The sequence below is a fragment of the Manis javanica genome, chromosome 12, assembly GCF_040802235.1.
Source record: "Manis javanica isolate MJ-LG chromosome 12, MJ_LKY, whole genome shotgun sequence".
NCBI lineage: Eukaryota > Metazoa > Chordata > Mammalia > Pholidota > Manidae > Manis > Manis javanica.
Window position 1 is genome coordinate 215768 of NC_133167.1, and position 21235 is coordinate 237002.

At 51.6% G+C, this 21235-nt stretch overlaps 1 protein-coding gene across 15 annotated transcripts; it reads right to left on the reverse strand.

Annotated features, from left to right (window-relative positions):
- Nucleotides 1-132: 132 nt before the first annotated feature.
- Nucleotides 133-19207, reverse strand: ING5 (inhibitor of growth family member 5). Of its 15 annotated transcripts, none has more exons than XR_001851119.3 (9): nt 19085-19207; nt 16890-16961; nt 14641-14807; nt 13225-13336; nt 12977-13070; nt 5530-5695; nt 5275-5336; nt 3681-3771; nt 133-3512 (listed from the first exon to the last, which is right to left on the reverse strand). XR_001851119.3 is itself a non-coding variant. In XM_017647083.3 (8 exons), exons 1-8 carry the CDS (start codon nt 19125-19127, stop codon nt 3470-3472), a joined length of 759 nt encoding a protein of 252 aa, XP_017502572.1. In that variant the 5' UTR covers nt 19128-19207; the 3' UTR covers nt 133-3469. The 15 variants fall into 15 exon arrangements, 10 of the variants coding, with proteins under 10 accessions (XP_017502572.1, XP_036865434.1, XP_073073890.1 ...); XR_012123346.1 differs by having other exon boundaries at nt 3466-3512; nt 4525-5336; XR_012123347.1 differs by having other exon boundaries at nt 133-3771; nt 4588-5336.
- Nucleotides 19208-21235: the final 2028 nt, after the last annotated feature.

A 21235-nucleotide genomic window follows, 5' to 3' on the forward strand; every position in this document is an offset into this window, starting at 1 on the left:
GTCAGCCACTTACCACAGGGAGGCCCATGGCTGCTGACACCACTCTCCTCCAGCTCACCGCACAGCCCCTCAAAACCCAACACATCCTCTCTGGACACAATACCTCAGTTTTATCTGTTACCGAAAGATAAATGCACTCTCAAAATGTTTATTCCAAAAAATACTTCATTTATCAAACAATATATCCATAATCTATAACATGATCCAAAAATACAGATATACATCTTAACATTATTTAATAAAAAGTTTTACATTATCTTTCTTTTACAAAGGGAACATAGATAATAATTCCTTGAAAATAAAGTGTAACATTTATGTTAAAGCTGCATCATTTTTTTGGATGAAATGTGGTAAAGATGAACCCCACAAACTACATATGTAAAAACTTCACAGAACTCTCTCCTGAATGAGAACATTTTTCTTAGACTTCCCACTTTAAAATTCCTCTTAGCACAGGTAAAGACCAGTCATCGTTCATTAAAAATTGAGGAAAGCCTCAAATCTTCAATGCCCGTAGGTGTCTGAATCCTGCACCGGGACAGCTCCAGGCTGTGGCCATATGGGGAAGCTGCTCTTGGGACAGTGTTATTGCTCTTAGCCAACAGCTGCCAATAACAGGTCAGGAGTCAGAGTGCAGAGTGGCCACTGGGGACAAGACTGACACACAGCCAGCCACCGTGCCCATGCATCCCAGCAAACCCCCACCATTACTGGCACACACGGCTGTGTCTTGGGCATTTGCTGCCCAGGCAGCCTGACAGCTGCCTGGCTCCTGTGGCCCTGGCCAGTACTGGTTCCATGGCCACCTGCCCAGGGGCTCCAGCCTGCAGGGGTACAGTCACACAGCCGCACCAGCACAGCCATAGACAGCCGTGCGCTCCGGTTAAGCGTCCCACTAGTGCAGCCGTTTCCCCATGAGACAAGCAGAGGGGGCTGTCTAATCGGTGCCAACACAGCACCGAAGCAAGTGCTGCTCCTCGGAACAGGGTCCTGCTCCCCCGACACAGAAGCCCCACGGCCACGGAGGGCCATGCCCTCGGCTCATGTGCGGATGAAGAGCGACCTGCTGGGCCCAGCCCAGACCCCCTCAAGCGGGGATGGGGCTGGCTCCGTAGCCACCTCCAGGGTCAGAGCCCATGCTGGACAGGCACCGACGGGTGTTCTGGTCTGAGTCACCCTCAGGACAAAGGCGGCCAGGCCTGGGGTAGCGATCCTCAGACGGTGCAAGCAGCACTGGCTCCAGCCGTCCCCACAGGACTGGGCCAGGCCAGGTGGCATGACCTTTCCCAGCCAGACGGCCATTCTGGAGTCCTTCCGACTCACAGCGTGACAGCTGGGGAAAGGCACCCAGTCAGGACCCAAACAATGTCCCAGGGAACCCTCCTTTCTGCTCATGTTTTCTGTTTTCCCCAAAGCTATATGCATATTATTTCGGTGATAATTATTTTAAGTGGCAAAGTAAACACTAGAAACAGATAAGCAGAGACACTTAAGGAAAAAAAGGTGACCCATGGGATGTCACATGGGACGCTACACAGAACGAGCAGGGTGACACCATCAGACTTTAAACAGAAGCTGAAGACAGGAAAGTTGGTCATCTTTCCTGGGAAATCATGTGACAACTGAAACTTAACTGGCCATCCACCTACATCTGCAAACACTAGTTTTCCCAGAAGACGACCACATGAAGTGTTCACAGATGAAGTGCACATATTAATTCAGCTTCTAAAGAACCATCACAGGCTTATTGTACTTACCTATCTTTCCCACAAAACTGGTAAAAGAGTAAAGAAAAAAACTTTCCACAATTTACTCCCCGCAATCTTTAAAACACCCATGTTAACAAAAAGCTAAGTTGCTAAATACAAACATGCCTCGTTTCCCGGCCATGGTTGAGACCTGGGTGTGTGCTGGCCGGAGCCGCTCTGATGCCCCGACCCCTCTTCCTGAGCAGTAGGGAGGCGTCAGTTCCAAGGAGGCTCATCAGGCCCGGGGCCCACAGGGACACACCACGGCCACTAAAGAGCCCCCACCCCAGGCACCCCATCCCATGGAAGGCTGGCGCCTGCCGCACTGACCCTGCCTCAGCCGCCCACGGGCAAGTCCTGCTCCCTCAGCCTGCTCCAGAAAAGACAGCAGTCCCAACTGCCCACTGCAGGCAGAGGCCACCAGACCACAGATGGCTCCAGCCAGACCGCGGAGTCCCTGATGCACCGCTCTCATCTCATGTGCCAAACGGTAGCCTGCTTGGTGGGGAGCGGCCCATCAAGGGTACAGCTTCAAGCTCCTTCCAGCTTTATTTCCTCTCCTTGGTAAAATAGTAGCAAATGGGAGGAAAATACCAACGAAACTGGGCCATGAGAAGGAAACGGGGTCTCAGGAACCCTGATCTCTCTAACTGCTGCTGTGGAGTCAGAGTGCAAGGAGGTGCCCAGAAGTCACACCTCATGTACTGTCGCAAATGGATCTCAACACACCATGCGCATGCAATTTCCCCCGACATGACCCGACAGTTCAAAATCGGTTTGGTGAATGCTGATTAAACAGAAAGAATTCCCCAGTCCTAGCTTCACTCCAGAGCTGCTCTGTGGCATGAGAAATTCACAAATCACAAGACACGACTGTAATCCCTAGGGATACAAGTTATACCTAGTCAGTAGCATGACAGGCATACAGCTTCTAGTAGACTGGACGCACTCCACATGCACACAGACCTGCTACCTTCATGCTATTACAATAACTTCGTCTTCACAGTAAAAGTGTCAGAATTCCCCGAGACACAGAAAGACAGCCCGCTGGTTACACTGTCTCTTATGGGCACTGGTCATGGTAACCGACAGCCCATTTGCTAATAAAGAGCCGTTTACTCCAGAAGGTGAACCCACACGGAGGGGACTGGGAGTCTGGACGGCAAAGGCAGTGCACAGCCAAGCAGGGCCCCCCACTCCAGGGAGAGCCCGGTCCTTCCCAGGAGATCATTGGCTTCCATGCAGAGCTGGGAGACGCGTCCCAGCAACGCCATGCCAGATTCCTTCACTGGCCCCTCACGTGGCACATTGTGCCGCGGTGGTGCTGCAGGCCCGGGTGCTCCCAGCGAGGCTCCCTCCTCTAGCTGCAGTGATGGCAGTTTCCAGTGGGATATTCGCCCTGTCCCATACCCAGGAAATGCTCTGCACCACACATACCCAGGAAGTGGCTGCTTGGCATGACTGCTGTGCTCGGCGCTGGGGTCTGTACAGGAAGGCACGGGAGCACGGTCACGTGGCAAGTTCCTGTAAACGCGCTCCTCAGTGCACACATGGCTCAGGTGGACTCGCATGTTTTAGGAAACATTCAGAATCACACCTGGCCACTGAGTTATTAAATGTCGTTCAAAAGAAGGTAATTTTAAAAACGAAGGTAAAATATTGCAACACGAAGGAAGGAAGGAACACATTGACTTGCTCTTCTGGTCCTGGTCAGCCCCTCCTCACTTCTTCTTCCTCCTTTCCTGGACACACCGGGGACAGAACCTGGATGGGAGAGGCACAGCGATCAGCCGCTGCCCGCGGGAGGCCCGTCCCCGCCCCCGGGGTCTCCCAGGATAGCTGCCCGCAGACAGAACAGCCGGAGGAGAGCCCTCGGGCCGAGAGCACACAGCGGCCCTGTGGCAACCCACGCAGGTGCTCTACCCAGCACACCTGTTTAAAAGCTGGTAGATACGGATCAATGAGAAAGGCGGATTTCACGCACAGGCATCCTCTTCATCAACTGGCTGGATTTCCCTGTGTGCTAATGGGGTCACCAGCAACCAAAATGGAGACAATGCCACGTCACGCCGGTGGACTGGAGGGGCTGACAGCCAAGTATGGTGGGAGGGCGTAGCAGGCTTACCCCAGCAGGCATGCAGCCCCCGCACAGTCTGGGTGGGCCCCGGAACCTGCCTGACTCACAAGTGCTCTCTGGTGACCCTGGACAAGTAAGTCCAGGGCCCAGACGCAGATCACTCCTGGGCCACAGCGGCTGCTGACAACACAGGACAGCATTCCACCTGGCCTTGCCCCTCAGCTCCCACACTCCCTATGCACAAGGCAGCCGATCCACATGTGGCAGGCTCGCCGGGCCCTAGGCCTCCGTTCTCCAGCGTCCAGCCATGCCAGTGAGTGGGCACGGAGCACCCTGGGGTAGCTAGGCTCCAGCAGCAAGCCTACAAGCCAGCAGAGACACTAAGCCTCACTGACGTACAAGAGCCTGGACGCTCAGTGGTCTCTGCAAAGACCACAGAGAAACCAGAAGTTAAACTGGCTCTGCCACCCAGCCCCAGTCCCAGAAGCAGAGTTATCTTCCAAGACCTACTGTAATCTTCCACCCGACGTCCCATTAACTCACGCCCACTGAGTCCTAATCCAACTCAAATCCAGCCTCCCTGCCTCACGCCCATGATGGCCCACATGCCCATCACAGGCCGGCCTGCCCCCTGGTCAGCCTCTCAGCCCCATGGGCCGCCCTGCCGTCACAGTCGTCACCCACGCCACAGGGCCCTACCTGGGTCCACTGCACCACTGCCCAGACTGCCCCATGCATCCCAGCACCAAGGGAGCTGCCCACCAGCCAGTGCGGCCTGCGGCTCCCAGCGCCCGAGCGCCCCCCTGCAGTCATCCACTTCTGGTCTTCCTCTGTCCACACACAAGCAAACATGCCACGATGGAAATAGCTGTTGTACCAATGAACTAGGGGCAGTGTCCCCAAGATCCCACTTCATGTCCTGTGTCCATCTTTATAACAGCAAAAAAAACAGGTTCAGTCACCTGCAATCTTAGGGACAACATAAGCGCTGAGGCTGCCAACTAAATGTCAGGACAGCAAGCGTGCAGGGCCCAGTGCCCTAAGGTAGGCATGGGCCCTCGGCAGAGAGCGCCCCTGACTGGTGCCCAGGTCTCCAAGTGCTGAATGCTCAGGCTCTCACCTCTCAAGATTTCCCTGGGGAAAGAGCCCCTCGTTTCTTATTTTTAATTAACATTATCTCTATCTCAGGGGTCGCATGGCTGCCTTTAGGAGAATAATAGAAATGTATTACACAAACATAACAGATGACGTGACCCCTGGACGGGTGGGCAGATGTCCTTCTGCCAGTCGGACCCTGGGAAGCAGGACCAGGCTGCATCACAGGCCAGGCCCCCACAGCCGCACCCAGAGGGCCCAAGGCTGCAGCTGGGAAGGTCCACACGCCGGTCCTCAGGGGAGCCAGTGCACACGACACCCGCAGGCCGGGAGAGGCCGACACCCCATACTGACCATTTCCCTTTGGGCTTCGTAGTCAGGTCCACACAGGCGAAGTGAAACCACTCGATGGGACACTGCAGGGCGAAGGCAAGAGCTGGCGTCAGCCCTCCATGCACTTGCCTACAGACACAGACGGCGGCCTCCCTGCCTGCCCCCCCGGGCCCGGCCCTGCAGCGGGCACCCACCGGCGGTGCCACAGGTCTGAGCTCCCGTCCCGCGCCCCCATGCCCCATGCCAGCACCCCTCCTCGCGAGCCCCCACACTCACGTCCGGATTGTCACAGCCTATCATCTCCCCATAGGACACTTGGTGGCACAGGCAGTAGGTGGGCTCGTTTGGGTCTACGGGCATGTCCAGCACATCAGACGGATGCACAGACAGGATGGTGTCACTGAACTCAGACCTGTGGGGAAACAACAGCAGTGAGCAGCACCTGGATGGGGACATGCTGCCCCGTGGTGCTAGACAAGGACACAGGCAGCAGGCACCTGGAGGTGTAAGGGAAAGGCACCCACCCCACAACACCTGGGAATGACTCCCTCCTCTGGACAGGACCTGCACCCTGGGCCCCATCCCTGGCCGACACCCCTGGGCTCCTAGGGGCCCCCTCCTGCACTGGGGCAGGCCCATGTCGCCACCCACCAGGAGGCAGTGGTGACACTTCAGAACCTGCCCGCATGCCACCCCAGACTGACCCAAGTGTCTGAATGGCCACCCTCACTTGCATGCCGGCTAACCACACCTCCCTCCCTGCGTTCATCCCAGGGCCTGGGACCCACAGCTTCCTTTATCCCCCTTGAGCTCTGTGTCCTGGGAGCTCCCACTGTCCACCCAGCTACTGACCCACCTGTGGGGCCACTTCTGACAGCGTGCCCCCAGCTGCCCAACCCCTGTGAATCAGGTCTGCTGCCCATACTCCCCATGGCCCCCAGGGATTTAACCCACAGCCCAGCTGGACTCCCACCTCACCCACCCACCCTCCAGGTGGGCTGCCCACAGCTCTGCAGCCAAGCACTGGGGGGCAGTGCCCAATGCCCACCTATGTTACATGAAATACCTGTGAATTTACTCTTCATGTGTTTCAGTGTTTTCCAAATAACTCTGCAAGCTGCAGGCTAGCAGACGGTACACCTCCACGCACACAGGAGTCTTCCCTATCCCATCCCCAGGTCAAGACGGCACATGCACACCCAGGTGGCCCTCTGCCACAGACATGGCAAATCAAGGCAGGGAGCCTGGCCCAGAGCCGCAGGTGGTGCGACTTCCCCTGAAGTCTGCTCCCAAAGGCAGTCACACCCGGTCTCCTACACCCATCCAGAGCCTCCCCCCGCCTCTGGGGTCACACACACAGGCTCCACAATGCACCCCATGAAGTGCCCCCACCATGAGCACTGCATGGGGGCTCCAGGCCGCTGGCCTCCCTATAGGAGGCCTGCTCTGTCTCTGGGAACAGACAGGATGCCCTTTTTACCTGAAATCCAAACATCACAAATGTGTCCCCAGGTGCCTGTGCTTCAACAGACTTCAAGCAGCTGTTGCCAGCACCCCTGCCTCTCCTGGGTGAGGGCTGTATGCCCGTCAGGGGGCTTCCCACCCAGGGTGACTCTGGATGACTGCAGCAAATCCCTTCAGGCATCACCCAGGGACCTGCCCACAACCCACCACCCTGGGCCTCACGCGCCTCCCTGCTGACATCGTCATGGCTGCTCTGCACTCTGCTTGCGAAGCGTGGCCAAACCTGAGCTGCACCCCACCCCCGGCTCAAGGACACCACCCAGCAAGGAGGCCAGGGGTCACCCCTGCACTGCCTCCTCTCAAGAATGACCTGAGGGCCTGTGTAGGAGGGGATGGGCACTTGTACTACCCTGCAAGGGGAGCACCCAGGAGGGTGCTGGAGAGGCTGAGGCTGGAGGGCCTTTCCCGCTTGCCAAGACCATCCCTTGGGTAGGCTGGGCGACCGCACCTCACTGAGGCCCTACTGGGCACAAGGTGTCCCCCATTGAGCTAATTCCCCCGGGCATGGCCTGAAACAGCCCTCACCAGGCAGTGCCAGGGGGCTCCTCTGTGCCTGACGCTCTGCTATGTCTCCTGACCACTGCAGGTGGCCCCCAAGGCGGCAACTCTGTCCAAGCTTTGGGATCCTGGGGGCTACAGAAGGAACTGCCACCTGCATCCACACACAGGTCCCACCTTCCACAGAACAGGACTTGGCCAGGCAAGTCCCTGGAAAGCAGCAGTGCAGCCAGGGAGCCTCAGCTGGAGGCCCTCCAGGCAGGAGGAGATGGCATCTGGGAGGTCTGCCAACCCGGCTCCCAGGAAGGCCCCCTGCCTGTCCTGGAGCGACCTTTAGAGTCCCCAACAGGGAAGACAGGACCTGCGACAGGCCAAGGCATTCAGAAAACTGCCCACACCCAGTGGTGGCAGTGTGCCCCCCTGTCCGCTCCCGCCCCAGGGTGGTGCAGGGTGACTCCCCCAGCTTCTCACAATGCCCTCTGACCCTGTGCTGCCGTGGTGCCCCCGTGGAGCCAGCCTGCACAGTGCCCAAGCTTGAACATTGGACCCAGACTGCAGAGCAGCCTCAGTGCCTCCAGCCCCACACTCCGGCCTCCCTGGCCCATCAGGGCAGCTGTGAGGCAGGGGCAGCCACACACTGTCACTCGGGCCCTGCAGGGATCAGGTGCACCGGTGCTCCAAGGTGCTCCACAGACGTCGCACTGGGATGATCCTCCCCATCCGCAGCCAGCCCAGCAGGAGGCCGGACTACATACGCTGAGCACCATCAGACAGTGGCCAGGAACACGCGTACCACCAGGGCTCTGCTGGGAAAGCCGTGAGCCAGGCCACTTCACATGCACGCCCAGCAATGGCTGCGGGCCACGTGGGTCATCATGAGGTCTCGGGCACAGCCAAGAGCTTGCCCAACATGCCTGGAGCCAGGGCCTCATCCCTCTGTGGGCCGCATGGTTAGGCAGAGACAATGGTAATGCAGTTCTTCCATAAAGCCCAGGTGTGCGTTAGGCTTCTAAGCAGAAAGGAGGAGGACACTACAAGTTAAAAACAAACCCATCAAATCACTGAAACCTCATTTCAAAGACACTGGAAGGCTGTGGAGAAGCAGGGCTCAATGCCCACGGGGGGCCACATTGGCCTGCACAGCCCCAGACCCCACACGCACAGCAGCCGTGACTCCTCAGTCTGGTCACTGAACCCGGGGCTACACAGAGGTTGCAGAGAGCCAGACAGGTGGAGCAAAGATTGCCATCATGTCCTCAGAGAAGGCAGCAGCCTCCAACAGAGCCAGCCTCCCCTCCAGATGCCTGCCAACTGTGGGGGCAGCATGGCTGGCAGGCAGGAAAGGGAAGTGAAACATCAGACCATGCAGAGTGACCCTACAGGCTGCCTTTCAGCGAGGCAGACAGACCCTCTGGGCTCTCACTCAAGAATGAAGCAGGGCCCCACCTCATGACCTCTGATACCAGAAGGGACTGGGTCTGCGTGAAGAGGCACCCAGCTGCCAGCCTGCTCAAAGGCGACCAAAGGGAGCTAACACATGGGGGACAGCAGAAACTTCAAACTCCATTTTTACACAAGGTCAAACAGACAATGAAAAAGCTATACAACATGAAAAAAAACAGGAAAATGTGACTAATAACCATGAGAAAAGCTGGCTAACAGAAGCAGACACAGAGACCCAGATGTTAAAATTGGCAGACAAAATCTTGAAATAGCTATGATTAAGAAAATATGAATAAGGAAAATGCAAATATGGAGGCTTTTTAAAAAGGAGCTAAAATCTATTTTAAAAACGAATCAAATGGTTATTTCAGAATAGGAAACTACAAAATATGAAGTCACGTTTATGATCTCATCCATCTGTACTGACACCACCTAACTGTTGCCATGACAGTCAGGAACAAAAATGCCACCATCCACAGAAGCTTTCCATCTCTGAAGCAGGTCCGTGACCCAGCACTAAGCATCCTGCAGATCTAGGGAAACTGGGGTTCAACAGAACACACATGAGGGTTTGCTGATCTTGCTGAAGATCAAATGGGCACGCCATTGAGCGAAGGAGGAAGCACGGTGTGAATGCCCAGTAAATGGGCGTTCACAAGGTGTTCAGTCTTTCAGCAAAATGCAGACTCTGGGAAACTCTATGAATCAAAGAGTCCAGGTCCTTCAAAGGGAAAATTTTGGAGAAAAGAAAGGAATGAAGAAAAATGTATAAAGAGACTTAAAAGACTCACCTAAATAAAAAAGAACTTCACCTCTGACCACAATGTAGTCACAGGCATGGGACCTGCCCTCCTGTGAACAACTAGAAAACTGTACGAAACAGGGAACTGTTCTCACACACTAGACAAGGCAGCACAGGACAGCAGCCCCAGGAGAAGGGAAGGGAACAAGGCGGAGACCTGCAGTCAGCTTTCTCCCTGGAGGCACCTTCCACACTTCCAGCCCTTGCAAAGGAAACCAAACAGAGCGTGGGCATCTAGAGCCGAACGTCAACATCCAGGGAAGCAGGGCTGCTGGAGTTTGGGGCAGGGTACTGGGAGGAGGAAGCCAGAGAGTATGCACTCCAGAAACCTGCAAAGGGATCCCTTTGAGTTTTTAGCTGAAAACTAAGCTGACTATGCACAGGGTGAGGATCCACAAGGCCAGGTGGAGAGCCCTGGGGCTGCGAGCTGAGCAGATCCAAGGCCCAGCCAGCCAGAATGGTGACCTCGCCAGCATCCAAGGCATTCAGAAGAGAGCCCAGCAGGGCCGCACCGTAGCAGTATGGTTTAACCAACCCCAGAGTAGAGAGGACACTAACCAAGGGGTTAGCAAAATACACCTGCAGTTGGCTGCCTGTTTCTATAAATAGAGGTTTATTTTAAACACAGCCACACCACTCATTTCATATTTTCTGTGGATGTTTTCTGATATAAGATAGCAGAGCTGAGTGGTCACAATAGAGAAATATGGCCTGTGAGCCTAAAATATTTACTTATGGCCCTTGAAGAAAAACGTTTTTTATAAGATTAAAATGAGCTTGCAAAGGATCAAGCTGATCCACGGATGATGAAACTATTGACAAAAAAAAAAAAAAAAAAGAATCCATTAAATGAAAACAAAAAATCCAGATATTTTCAACAACAAAACACCCACACACACGGTCTAGCATCCATAAAAAATTGCTAGACATATGAAGAAGCATGAAAATGTGACTTATGACCAGGATAGAAAATCAGTCAAAAGAAACAGACCTGTCAAACTCATCAGGTTGTATACACCAGATAGGTAAAGGTTTTGTTAAAAAAAGGAAAAGAAAAAGAAATAGACCAGGAAATGAAATAAATAGGATCAGAAGATATTTTTTTTAAACTATTGTAAATATGTTATATTCAAAGATATAAAGGAAAATATGAATGTAATATGAGAAAAAAAGTATTTTGAAAATACTTCTTGAGAAGAAATCTCTTAAATGAAAGACTCAATAAAGGAGATTAAGGTTAGATACCAAGGAAGAAAAGACCTGGAGATAAATAGAAACTACCCAAACTGAAGCACAGAAAGAAAAATGCTGACAAAAAAATAAGCAGAGCCTCAGTGATCTGTGGAAAAATATTAAGCTAACTAACATATATGTAACCAAAGTCCCATAAAAAGGAGAAAGGAAAGCAGAAAAAAATACTTGAAGAACTGGCTGAAAATTTTCCAAATTTGATGCAAATTATAAACCGACAGTTCCAAAAGCCCAATGAGCTCCAAGCAGAATGTACACAAAAAAACCCCACACCAGGATACATGATAATTGAGTTGTTAAAAATAAAGCTGCTAAATGGAAATCTTAGAAGCAGCCACTTAATATAAAGCCACTTATATACAGAAAAGATCAGAATTATCACCAATTTTTCATCAGAATCAATGCAAGATGGAAGACAATGGGACATCTTTAGTACTGAAAAAAGAAAAACATCAAACTAAAATTATATATCCAAAGAAAATGTCCTTCAAAAATGGAGGTAAAATAAAGACATTTTCAGAGAAACAAAAACTGACAAAATTCATCACCATCAGCAGACCTGCCACATAAGAAAATGTGAAAGGAAGTTCTTCTGGCAGAAGAGGAACACCAGGTGAAAATCTGCATTTACATAAAGAAATGAAAGGCTCTTGGAACTGTAAACATAATGGTGTGAACTACAAAGGTTTTTCTCATATTTTAAAATCTGTTTAAGATAATCAGCGGTTTAAACCGAAACAACAGCAATATACTGTTGAGGCTTTTATCACTGTAGAAGTAAAATTTTTGACAACAGCATAAGGGAGGCAGAAAATGGAAGAATACACAAGTAGATTCTTATATTAAACACGAAATAATGTATTATTGTTTGAAATTCGCTGTGGCAAGTTAACGAAAGAGGACATACACACTAGAACAGTCTATAAAGTAAAATACTAAAAAAAATACTCAAACCAAAAGAAGACAGGAACATCGGCGATCTAAATAACTTCCATCTTAAAAAGCCAACAGCAAAGTGAAGTAAACCCAAGTTAAGTAGTGGGGAGGAAATAACAAAGATATGAGCAGGAATAAGTGAAAGAAAACAAACAACAGAAAAAAGAACTAGTTCTCTGAAAAGAACAAGGCAAAATGAGAAAAGTTAATAAATCACCGACTTCAGGTCTGAAAGAGTGATCATCAGTGAAGACCCTACAGCAGGAGAATAATGATATGATATCATAAACAGTGTGGTACTGATGAATCTGACATCTTATATGAAACAACAAATTCCCTAAAAAACACAAATAACCAAAACTGTCTCAAGAAGGAATAGGAAGGTTGAATAGTTCCAGAACTTTAAAGAAACTGAATACAGCAACTAACCATATACTTCAAATGAGAGCATTTTACTGCATGTAAATTATACCTTAATACAGTCAATTTAAAAGCTGGAAAAAAAAATAGCGAAACTAGACTCCGGTGTCCAGGAATACACACGCGAGGGATAGAACCACGAAGAAAAGGCAGCCACTCCTCAGCCTGGGTGGTGTCCGCCCTCAGCGCAGGTGCAGCGCATGCCCTCGGTGGGCCCCGCAGGCCCACTGCGGCCCCACAGGAGGCGCTCGGGCAGGTCCTGAGACTGCAAGTCCATGTGGTGTTCTGCACGGGTGTGATGCTTTACAACACAAAGCTGGGATCTGAGTTATCTTTTGAAAGATAAAAGTTTAAACACCAGGTTAAAGAACCCAAACTTTCCCCTTTTTCTGTCAAGAACTCACTCTTCTGAGCTCTCCCTGTAACTATCAAAACCACATCCACCAAAGCCATGTGACATTTTACCATTTTCTCCACAGCTTAAACGTTACCTCTACGAAGCACTAGTCCAGTACCTTGGGGGGTAGCAGGTGGGAGGACGCTTTATAGGAAATAGTCTCAAGTTCAAGTTAAATGCGATGTATACTTAGTAAGTGTAGTCACACAATTTAACAACAAATATACCCAAAATAGGGGGTGGCTAAGAGGATGGGTCCCAGGATGAGGCCTCCAGGCACCAACGCCGCCCCGGCTGCTGTGTGCTGACCTGGCGCGTGCAAGCAGGAGGAGCGGCAGGACACCCGGCCCCGCACCCGGTCCTCAGGGCCAGCTGTGCCTGGCACGTCCAGAAGCAGGATGAACACGAACGGCGTCCTTTGGGGAAGCAGAGGAAAGAAAAGCACCTCTCACCCTCCTTTATGCTTCTTCTTCTTGGGGGTGTCTTCTTCTGAGGTCCTCCTGCCACGACCCCGCGAGCCTCTTTTTTCCTTCTGACCTCGACCTTCTGAAAGACAATAAAGATCCCAGTTGTCTTCACAGAATTCACTACAGCAAGACAAGATTTACCCAAGTACAAACTCTGCTGTGATATTCCTAGCACATCTACCAGAGTCCTCAGAACTCCAGTTAAGAGAAAGAGAGAAAGTCAGCGGACTTGCTTTTCAGCCCTCGGCCCCCGGAGCCTTCACAGTCGCTGCCCTCCAGCTTGTCCTTCAGATCCGCCTCGAAGCGCGCCAGGTCTGCGTCCAGCCTTCGGATGTGTTTATCCACCTGCACAGAGTACGCAGTCACGTTTAAAAGGAAGGCAAACACCATGGGAATCACAAACAACTAGGGCCAACAGGGAGCACTTTGTTGCCCTTTAACGGAGTCTCCAGTTAACAAAGCGCTAACACACCGCCACTGTTGCAGTGTTTACCAAGGGCCCTTTTCCCCCACATGTTCTGACACCTCAACTGAATAAACCCCACTCGGGAGAAGCCATGAAGGAAGGCGACAATGAGAGGCAGCACTGCGAGACACAGCAGACCCGACACTGACCCTAATTCAAGTCTGAAGTACGGGTGGGTTCTTACACAGAATTACCAAAGAAGCAGCGGGGTGAGGAAGGAGGGACAGAAAAGTAATGCTTCAGGCACAGGGAGAGCGGGAAGCGGGAAGAGGCAGTGCGGTCAAAGCCGCCAACAAGATCGCCGCCACGCTGCTCCCAGCAGAGACGCTCCTGCTGTGGGACGGCAGAGAGCACGGAATGACACAGTGCGTCCCTTCACCGGCGGCACACCACAGCCAACTGGTGCCACATGTGACCGTCCGCAAGAAGGGAGAGTACCCTTCTGCATCTGGAGATGAACTGCAATCCTAAACTACACTATGCACGGGAGAGAAAATTTGACTGTCTTAATGACATTTAATCAAAGTGAACTTTTTAGAAAACGGTCTATGCTTACTGTAAAGATGGAGCACTTTGGGGGCATGGAAACCCCAAATATAAGCATGAAGTTTTCTTTTCAGAGCATTCTTTCTCAAATACAAGTTAATTCAGGCTTTTAAGAAATTACTGCTTATCTTACTACACCGATAGACAGTGACTGCATTGGGGAATGGGGAGGACCCCATAATATGGGTGAATGTAGTAACCACATTGTTTTTCATTTGAAACCTTCTTATGTGTGTATCAATAAAACACAAAAATAAAGAAATTACTGCTTATTTTTCACTGGTGTGGGAGGCAACTAGGTGACAGCCTGCAAGGACAAGCTGGGCTTCATTCACTACACGACCTTGTGTGCCACTGAGCAAGCCCAGAGTGAGGCTTACTTGGGAGGAACCTGGACAGAACAAATTCTAGGACTTCACCTCAAGTCAATTAAACAAGCACTTATATATAGAAAAGGATATATAAAACAAACAGCTGCCACAGCCAACCACAGCAGGAACGGCACACTGGACAGGACTGCAGTCACGGCCCCAGGGCCCCGTGTGCACCTTCCCCAGAGGTGCCTGGCCTCCACCCTGGGGCACCTCCGAGGGTGACAGGGAGGACGCGTGTGTGTGGGGAGGCCCTGCCCGCTCACCATCTCATAGGTCTGCATGGCCAGCTGCACCTTGTCGTCGCTGTACTCCCTGCACCTGCTGTAGGCGTCCTGGATCTTCCGCAGCTGCTCCACACGCTGGCCTGGAGAAAGGGCCTTCACCGTGGAGATGTACTCTGCAGCCAGCATGTCGATCTCCGCTTTCTTATCTGAGAAGGAAATGGCTGAAAAGCTAGTCCCTGCCCGAGACTCCCGCACAAGCCTGCCAGGCCAGCAGCAATAAAACCAACGATACCGAGTGCAGCCAAGAGGCGCTGCATTGGACCCTGGAGCACAGTGGGAAGCATGGCAGGCACAGGCCCCACAGGCAGCTTGGCATCACAGCGACATGCAGACACCATGACCAAGGCAGAATGCCAGCACGGTCCCGAGTATGACTGCTGTCCCAGCAAGAACTCATCACACCCTCTTGACGCTCAAGAGGCCTTATGTGAATAATAAACTATGTGCTCACCTTACCTGTTCTCTGACATACCACTCCTAGGTACACGTCCTAAAGATTTAGACACCAGGACACACATGGGGAAACATTCTTAACTGCAAAAAACAGGAAACGACCCAAATGTCCAACTATAGTAAAATGGATGAATAAGCTGTGGGCCCTCACACAAGAGAACCCTACCCAGACACAGAAAGAACCAGCCACTGTTACACATCCCGCATGGAGTGACCTCATGAAACGGTAGCCTACACAAGAAAAGCCAGACACAAAGGAAAAAAACTGTATGACTCTGTTAATACCAAGACTGGAAACGGACACAACTCTTAACTTCAAGAAGTGAGAAAACTTTTGTGGCAAGGGAAACTCAGGGTAGCAGTCCCTTGGGGAGCAAGGGGGCATGCTAGGTCACATGGGGCCCCCAGGCTTCCATTTCTCCATCAAGGGAAAGGTTTGCCAGGTGATATCTGTTCAGCAATCTATAAATGTTTATGCTTATTCTGAATGTAAATGCTCTTATTTTACAGTAAGAGAACTATATATTTACTAATCAGGATGCTATACCTTGTGAAAAACGACAGCTATTCCAATCTTGCAGAACATGTGCCTGGCATAAGGAACAAAGAATCACCCACACCCAAGCACATCATCAAGACACGTAAAACCTCAGGGTTAAAGAAAACAGCCTAAAAGCTTCTACACTGGAAAGGAAAAAAGAGATCACATGTATGAAGGATGAGGAATGCAAATGGCATCAGATTTCTCAACAGCGACCTGGAAGCCAGGAGACAATGTAGCAGAATCTTTCCTATTCTTCAAGAAAAGGGTTGCCAATCTGGATTTCTATACCCAGCCAAACTATTAATCAAATATGAGGCTAGAACAAACATTTTCAGACATGCAACATTATACAGTTTATTCCCATGTACCCTTTTTCAGTAAACTACTGGAGGAAAGGCCCCTCCAAAACAAGGGGAAAATGAAGAAAGGGATGCCTACAGTGCAGGAACAGGGTACCACAGGGAGGAGGGGAATTCTAGGGCAATGCCTGTGCAGCCTAAGAAACAATCCATCCAGACAGGACCCATAGGTCAGAGGGTCTGTGGGGAGCACGCACAGACTGGCAGATAGATGACTTGGTGCAGCAGACACAATGAAAATGCTGAATGTTTGTGAAATGTAGAAAACAAAGCAATTAGGGACTACAAGAAAAACAGTTATTCTAAAAAGGTCATGTAAACATAGCATGCAGTGTGACTCAAACTACCTACACAGTGGTCACACATACCATCACTGATCCAGCACAAATGCAAATCCACTACATGCAAAGATGGGAGGAGGGGACAGGGTTTAATGCAGAAGTAAATCTTCATTGCCCATATTCCCTGAGTAGATAAAGCCTAAAACTGAAGGGAAATAAAATAAGAAATAGCAGCAAAATTTAATGTTTAGAAATAGGGAGTTAAATGCCAAGAGATCAGAAAGTGCTATCTAACTTTAAACTATGAACACATAGTCTGGGAAAATAGAAAATCTCTTAAAGGGAAGAAAAGGTAGCAAACATTCTGCCTGCAAGGATGGGATAATGGTCACAGAGATGTGACACGGACACATTAAGAACCCAAGGAGCTAAGTCTGAATTTCAAAGTACCAGCACTCTCTCTAAGATGTCATCAATGACCAAAGCTTAGGGCTAGGCCAAGGCCCCAGTGCACCGGGTCCCTGGGAGACTGGTGCCACCCCTCCTGGCTGTCAGACCCAGAGCTGGCTTTACTGAATGGCCTGGACCCACCTTCTGTCCTCTGGTCCAGCTCTCGCATGAGCTGGAAGTTTCTCTGAAGTTCACAGGGAAGGTTCTCAATGCCTGAAACACAAGACATGTCCTGCTCAGCAGCAGGATGAACTCTGCTTTCCAGGTTTCCCAGCTAAAATCTACAAATAATATGCCCACTTTGTCTTCTGTTTCTATTAGGTTTGGGGAGAAGGATTAAAGTGTCTTTTTCAAGGATGGGTACCAAACTCTACAGACAATAGCCTGTCACAATTAGTAAGTTGTCAGAAGCTGGAGAAGTTGGAGGGGGGTCAGAAACAAGCTCTGAGCAGGCGCTTGACTGCCTCTTCCACCCCAGACCCCAAGCCCTCTGCCCCCTCTACACAGTCCACCACCGCAACCAAGTCCCAAACCCCCAGGGTCCTCACTGACCCGCCCCTTCAACTTTATTCTGAAGTCCAGAGCCATCTGCTAGAACTTCATGCACGGACAGGGGTATTCGCTCTCTCCGCTGCCCAGCACAGCGGGTTCTGGTCAAATGGGGCCACTGAGCACTCGAAATGGGCCAGTACTGCTGAGGAGCTCAACCTTTGATTTCACTCGTCTCAATACCATGGAGGTGAATAGGCCACGCTACAGCGCGGATCAGGAGCCCGCAGCGCTCTGCCTTCCTGTCTGCACTGCCGTGCTCCTGGGCCAGGCGGAGCTCCCCACCTGCCGCCACAGCTCCGACAGGCTCTACCAGGTTCCGGCATCCAGCCTCGGCACCTCCGCCCTCCTCATTGTGTGCTAAAAGCCGCTGTGTAAAGCCCCAGTGCTCCCAGCTCACCCAGAGATCAGCTCAGACGCCCTCCCACAGCCTCTAGGCTCAACACTCCCTCCCCAGAGACTGCCTCCCTGCACTGCCCTACCCAAAGCCCTGTAGGGCAGTGCCACCCCCTGCTCTTCTGCAACCTGCTGGGCTCCTTTACAGCCCTTTATCTTCTGTCAACTTTTAAAAAACCCGTCTGTCCCATTTGGCAGTGAATTCCAGGAAAATGGGGACCTGGCACAGAGCAGGTGCTCAATGAGCAGACAGGCACCTCCATCTCCAAGCCTTCTTCACACAGGTACCTGTGCATGAAAGAACTCACATTCCTCAAAGTCCTGATGGGACCCACTGGGCAGGTACCAGGACAGAGAAGGGCAAGCTGCAGTGCTCCCCCAAAGACACCTCAGTGCAGTACCTCTGGAATGACAATGAGATGGCGCTCTCCCACCCAGGACCCCTCACTGCTGAGGCTAGGCCAGAAGAGCAGAGCAAGTGGCCAGGGTCAGCCAAGCCCCTTGTGGAAAGTGGATCCCCAGTGCATCCCCAGAACGGGGTTCACTCCCTACTCTCAGCAGGCTGCCAGGCCCAGCGACCTGAATATTCCCAGGGAAGCACAGCACTCCAGAGCCACCTGGCCCAACCCCCAGCCCAACACCATCCCCGACAGGAGCCAAACCCGCAGGATTCAAAGGTGGGCTGTCCACTCTCACGGGTGACCTTGACAGGACGCTCAGCCTAGGGGCCCTTCACCCTGAGATGAGGGAAGTAACCATCCGCTCAGTTCTCAGGAGAGTCCAACTCTGCTCCACAGGCACAGAGAATCCCGAGGGCCAGCCCGGAAGCGTCCCACGGAGAGGCAGGCACCCAAGGAGACACTCCCAGCCAGCATCGCCTCCTCGCCTTGCAGATGCGCGAACTGAGGGTCGGGCCCAACACCACTCCCCGGTGATAGCACGAGCACGCAACAGAAGCGGGGCCCAGAGACCCCACGCGGGGCATAGTGTGCAGGGGGGTTAGGACTCCACCCCACCTGCGTGGGGCTGGGGCCAGCCACGAGAAAGGGGCGAGGCCCTGGTGGGGGCGGGGCCTGGTCGGGGAGGGGCATCACTAGGGGGCGGGGCCTCATGGTGCTGACCCCGCCGAACGCCCGCCGGCCCCGCCCCGTCATGACGGACCTGGAATTGGCGCGGCAGTGACGGCTGGAGCCCGCGCCGCGCCCCCCGCACACCATCCTCGGCCTCCGCCCCGCCCCGCCCAGCGCGCGGCCCACCGCCCCGGTCGCTGTCGGGCCTCCCGGCCGCCCTCACAAGCCCCGGGCGTCCGCGCGCAGCGCGCGGGGGTGGAGCGGGCGCGGCGTGGAGGCCCCGCGCGGGCGGCCTGCCCGGGGGCCGCGCGGGGCGCTTACTGTCCAGGTAGTGTTCCAAGTACATGGCAGTCGCCATCTTCATCCGTGGCCGCGCTCTGGGTCTGCGCGAGCGGGCGGTGCCCCGAGAGGCGAAGGGCGGGGCCGGTGTGCTCACTATTAATGAGTCTCGCGTTGTGATTGGCCCGTAGGGCGGGGCGCCGGCACGGCACGCCTCCCGGCTTCCGGCCGTGGGCTTCGCGTGGGAGCCGGGCGGGGATCGCACCGGCGAGGTGTTGGGGGCGGCGCAGGGCCCTGTCCTGCCCCTGCCCGCTGCCGCGCGCACCTGCGGCGGGCTCAGGGCAGGTAGTTGAGCGGGGGTTGAGCGCGCGGCAGGGGAAGGGCCGGCTGGCTGAACGGCCACCAGTTTCCGGAGCGCGGGCTGCGAATGCACTCCTCAAAAGCCCAGTCCGAGGTCAGGAGGTAGAGACAGTCTTTCCCTGCAGATTTTACGTTTGTTGTAAAAATCCAAACTGCAGGAACTTAAGTTTCCCCCCTTCCGAGGGCCGTGATGGTCTTGTTCACCTTTGCAGTGTGGGAACGTCCTTTCTGCCCGGTTTAATGCTTGGTGAGAAAACGGACGCACGCGTACATAATTGCACACAACCCACCTTTCTTACTGTTTTAAGTGGCTAGGGTTTCGGGTTTTTTTAATTAAAAGACTATTCTTTTTTTGAGAGGTCATCTCTCGTATTTATTGATCAAATGGTTGTTAACAACAATAAAATTCTGTATAGGGGACTCAATGCACAATCATTAATCAACCCCAAGCCTAATTCTCAACAGTCTCCAATCTTCTGAAGCATAACGAATAAGTTCTTACATACTGAATAAGTTCTTACATGGTGAATAGTACAAGGGCAGTCATATCACAGAAACTTTCAGTTTTGATCATGCATCATGAACTATAAAAAATCAAGTAAAAGACTTTTTTAAGCAGTTTTAGGTTTACCGAAAAATTAAGAAAATACGGAGCTCCTGTTTACCACCCGCACAGACACACACGCAGTTCCCCCTATTATAAATATTTTACATTAGTGTTATACTTTTATCTCCTTTGGTGAAACAATATTGATACATCAGTTTATATTTTAGGGTTCACTCTGTGTTATATAATTCCATAGGTTTTGACAAATGTATAAAAACGTATCCATCATTACAGTACCCTATAGAATAGTTTTTCTGCACATCCCCTGTGCTCCACCCACTCATCCCTCGCCCCACCCCCACAGCCCCTGACAAACCTGATCTTTTTTACTCTCCATAGTTTTCCGTTTTCCAAAATATCTTACAGTTGGAATATATTGGTATGTAGCCTTTGAAAAGTGGCTTCTTCCACTTAGTGATACGCATTTTCAGTTTCTTCTATGCCTTTTCGTGGCTTAATAGTTGATTTCTTAATCCTCAATAATATTCCACTGTCTGGATGTACCAGTTTATCCACTCACCTACTGAAGGACATCTTGGTTGCCTCCGAGGCTGCACATTTCTAAATAAAGCTACTATAATCATTTGTATACAGGGTTCTGTGTGGATATAGTTTTAAATTTCTTTGGGTCATGCCAAGAAGTGGGATTGCTGGATCATACTGCAAGATTACATTTAGTTTTGTAAGAAACCATCAGACTGTCATCCTGCACTATTTTGTGCCACCAACAAGGAACGGGAGCTCCTGTTGCTCCACATCCTCACCAACATTGTTTGTGTCAGTGTTCCAGATTTTGGCCATTCTAATAAACGTGTTATCTGCAATCATATGGTATTAATCACCTTTCACATGCACATTTGCCAGTGGTCCATCTTTGGAGGGGTGTCTGTGCAGATCTTTCACCTGTGTTTTAATTGGTCTGTTGGTTTTCTTACGGGGAATCATTGTGTCCAATTTTCCACTGTTTACATTTTTCACTTAATACTCTTCGTGAACATCTACCCATATTTTACTTCTACTGTATTCTGTTTACTGGATACATGTGTTGATCTACCATACTTTAATAAACTCCTTCTACACAGTATCTTGACTATTCCTAATTTTTCACTACCACAAATAACGCTCTGGTGAACATTTGTTTGTATAGCTGTATCTGCTCCACTTATTTATTGCTGCATAACAAACTGCCTGAGATCCTAGTGGTTTAAGAGAACCACATTATGGCT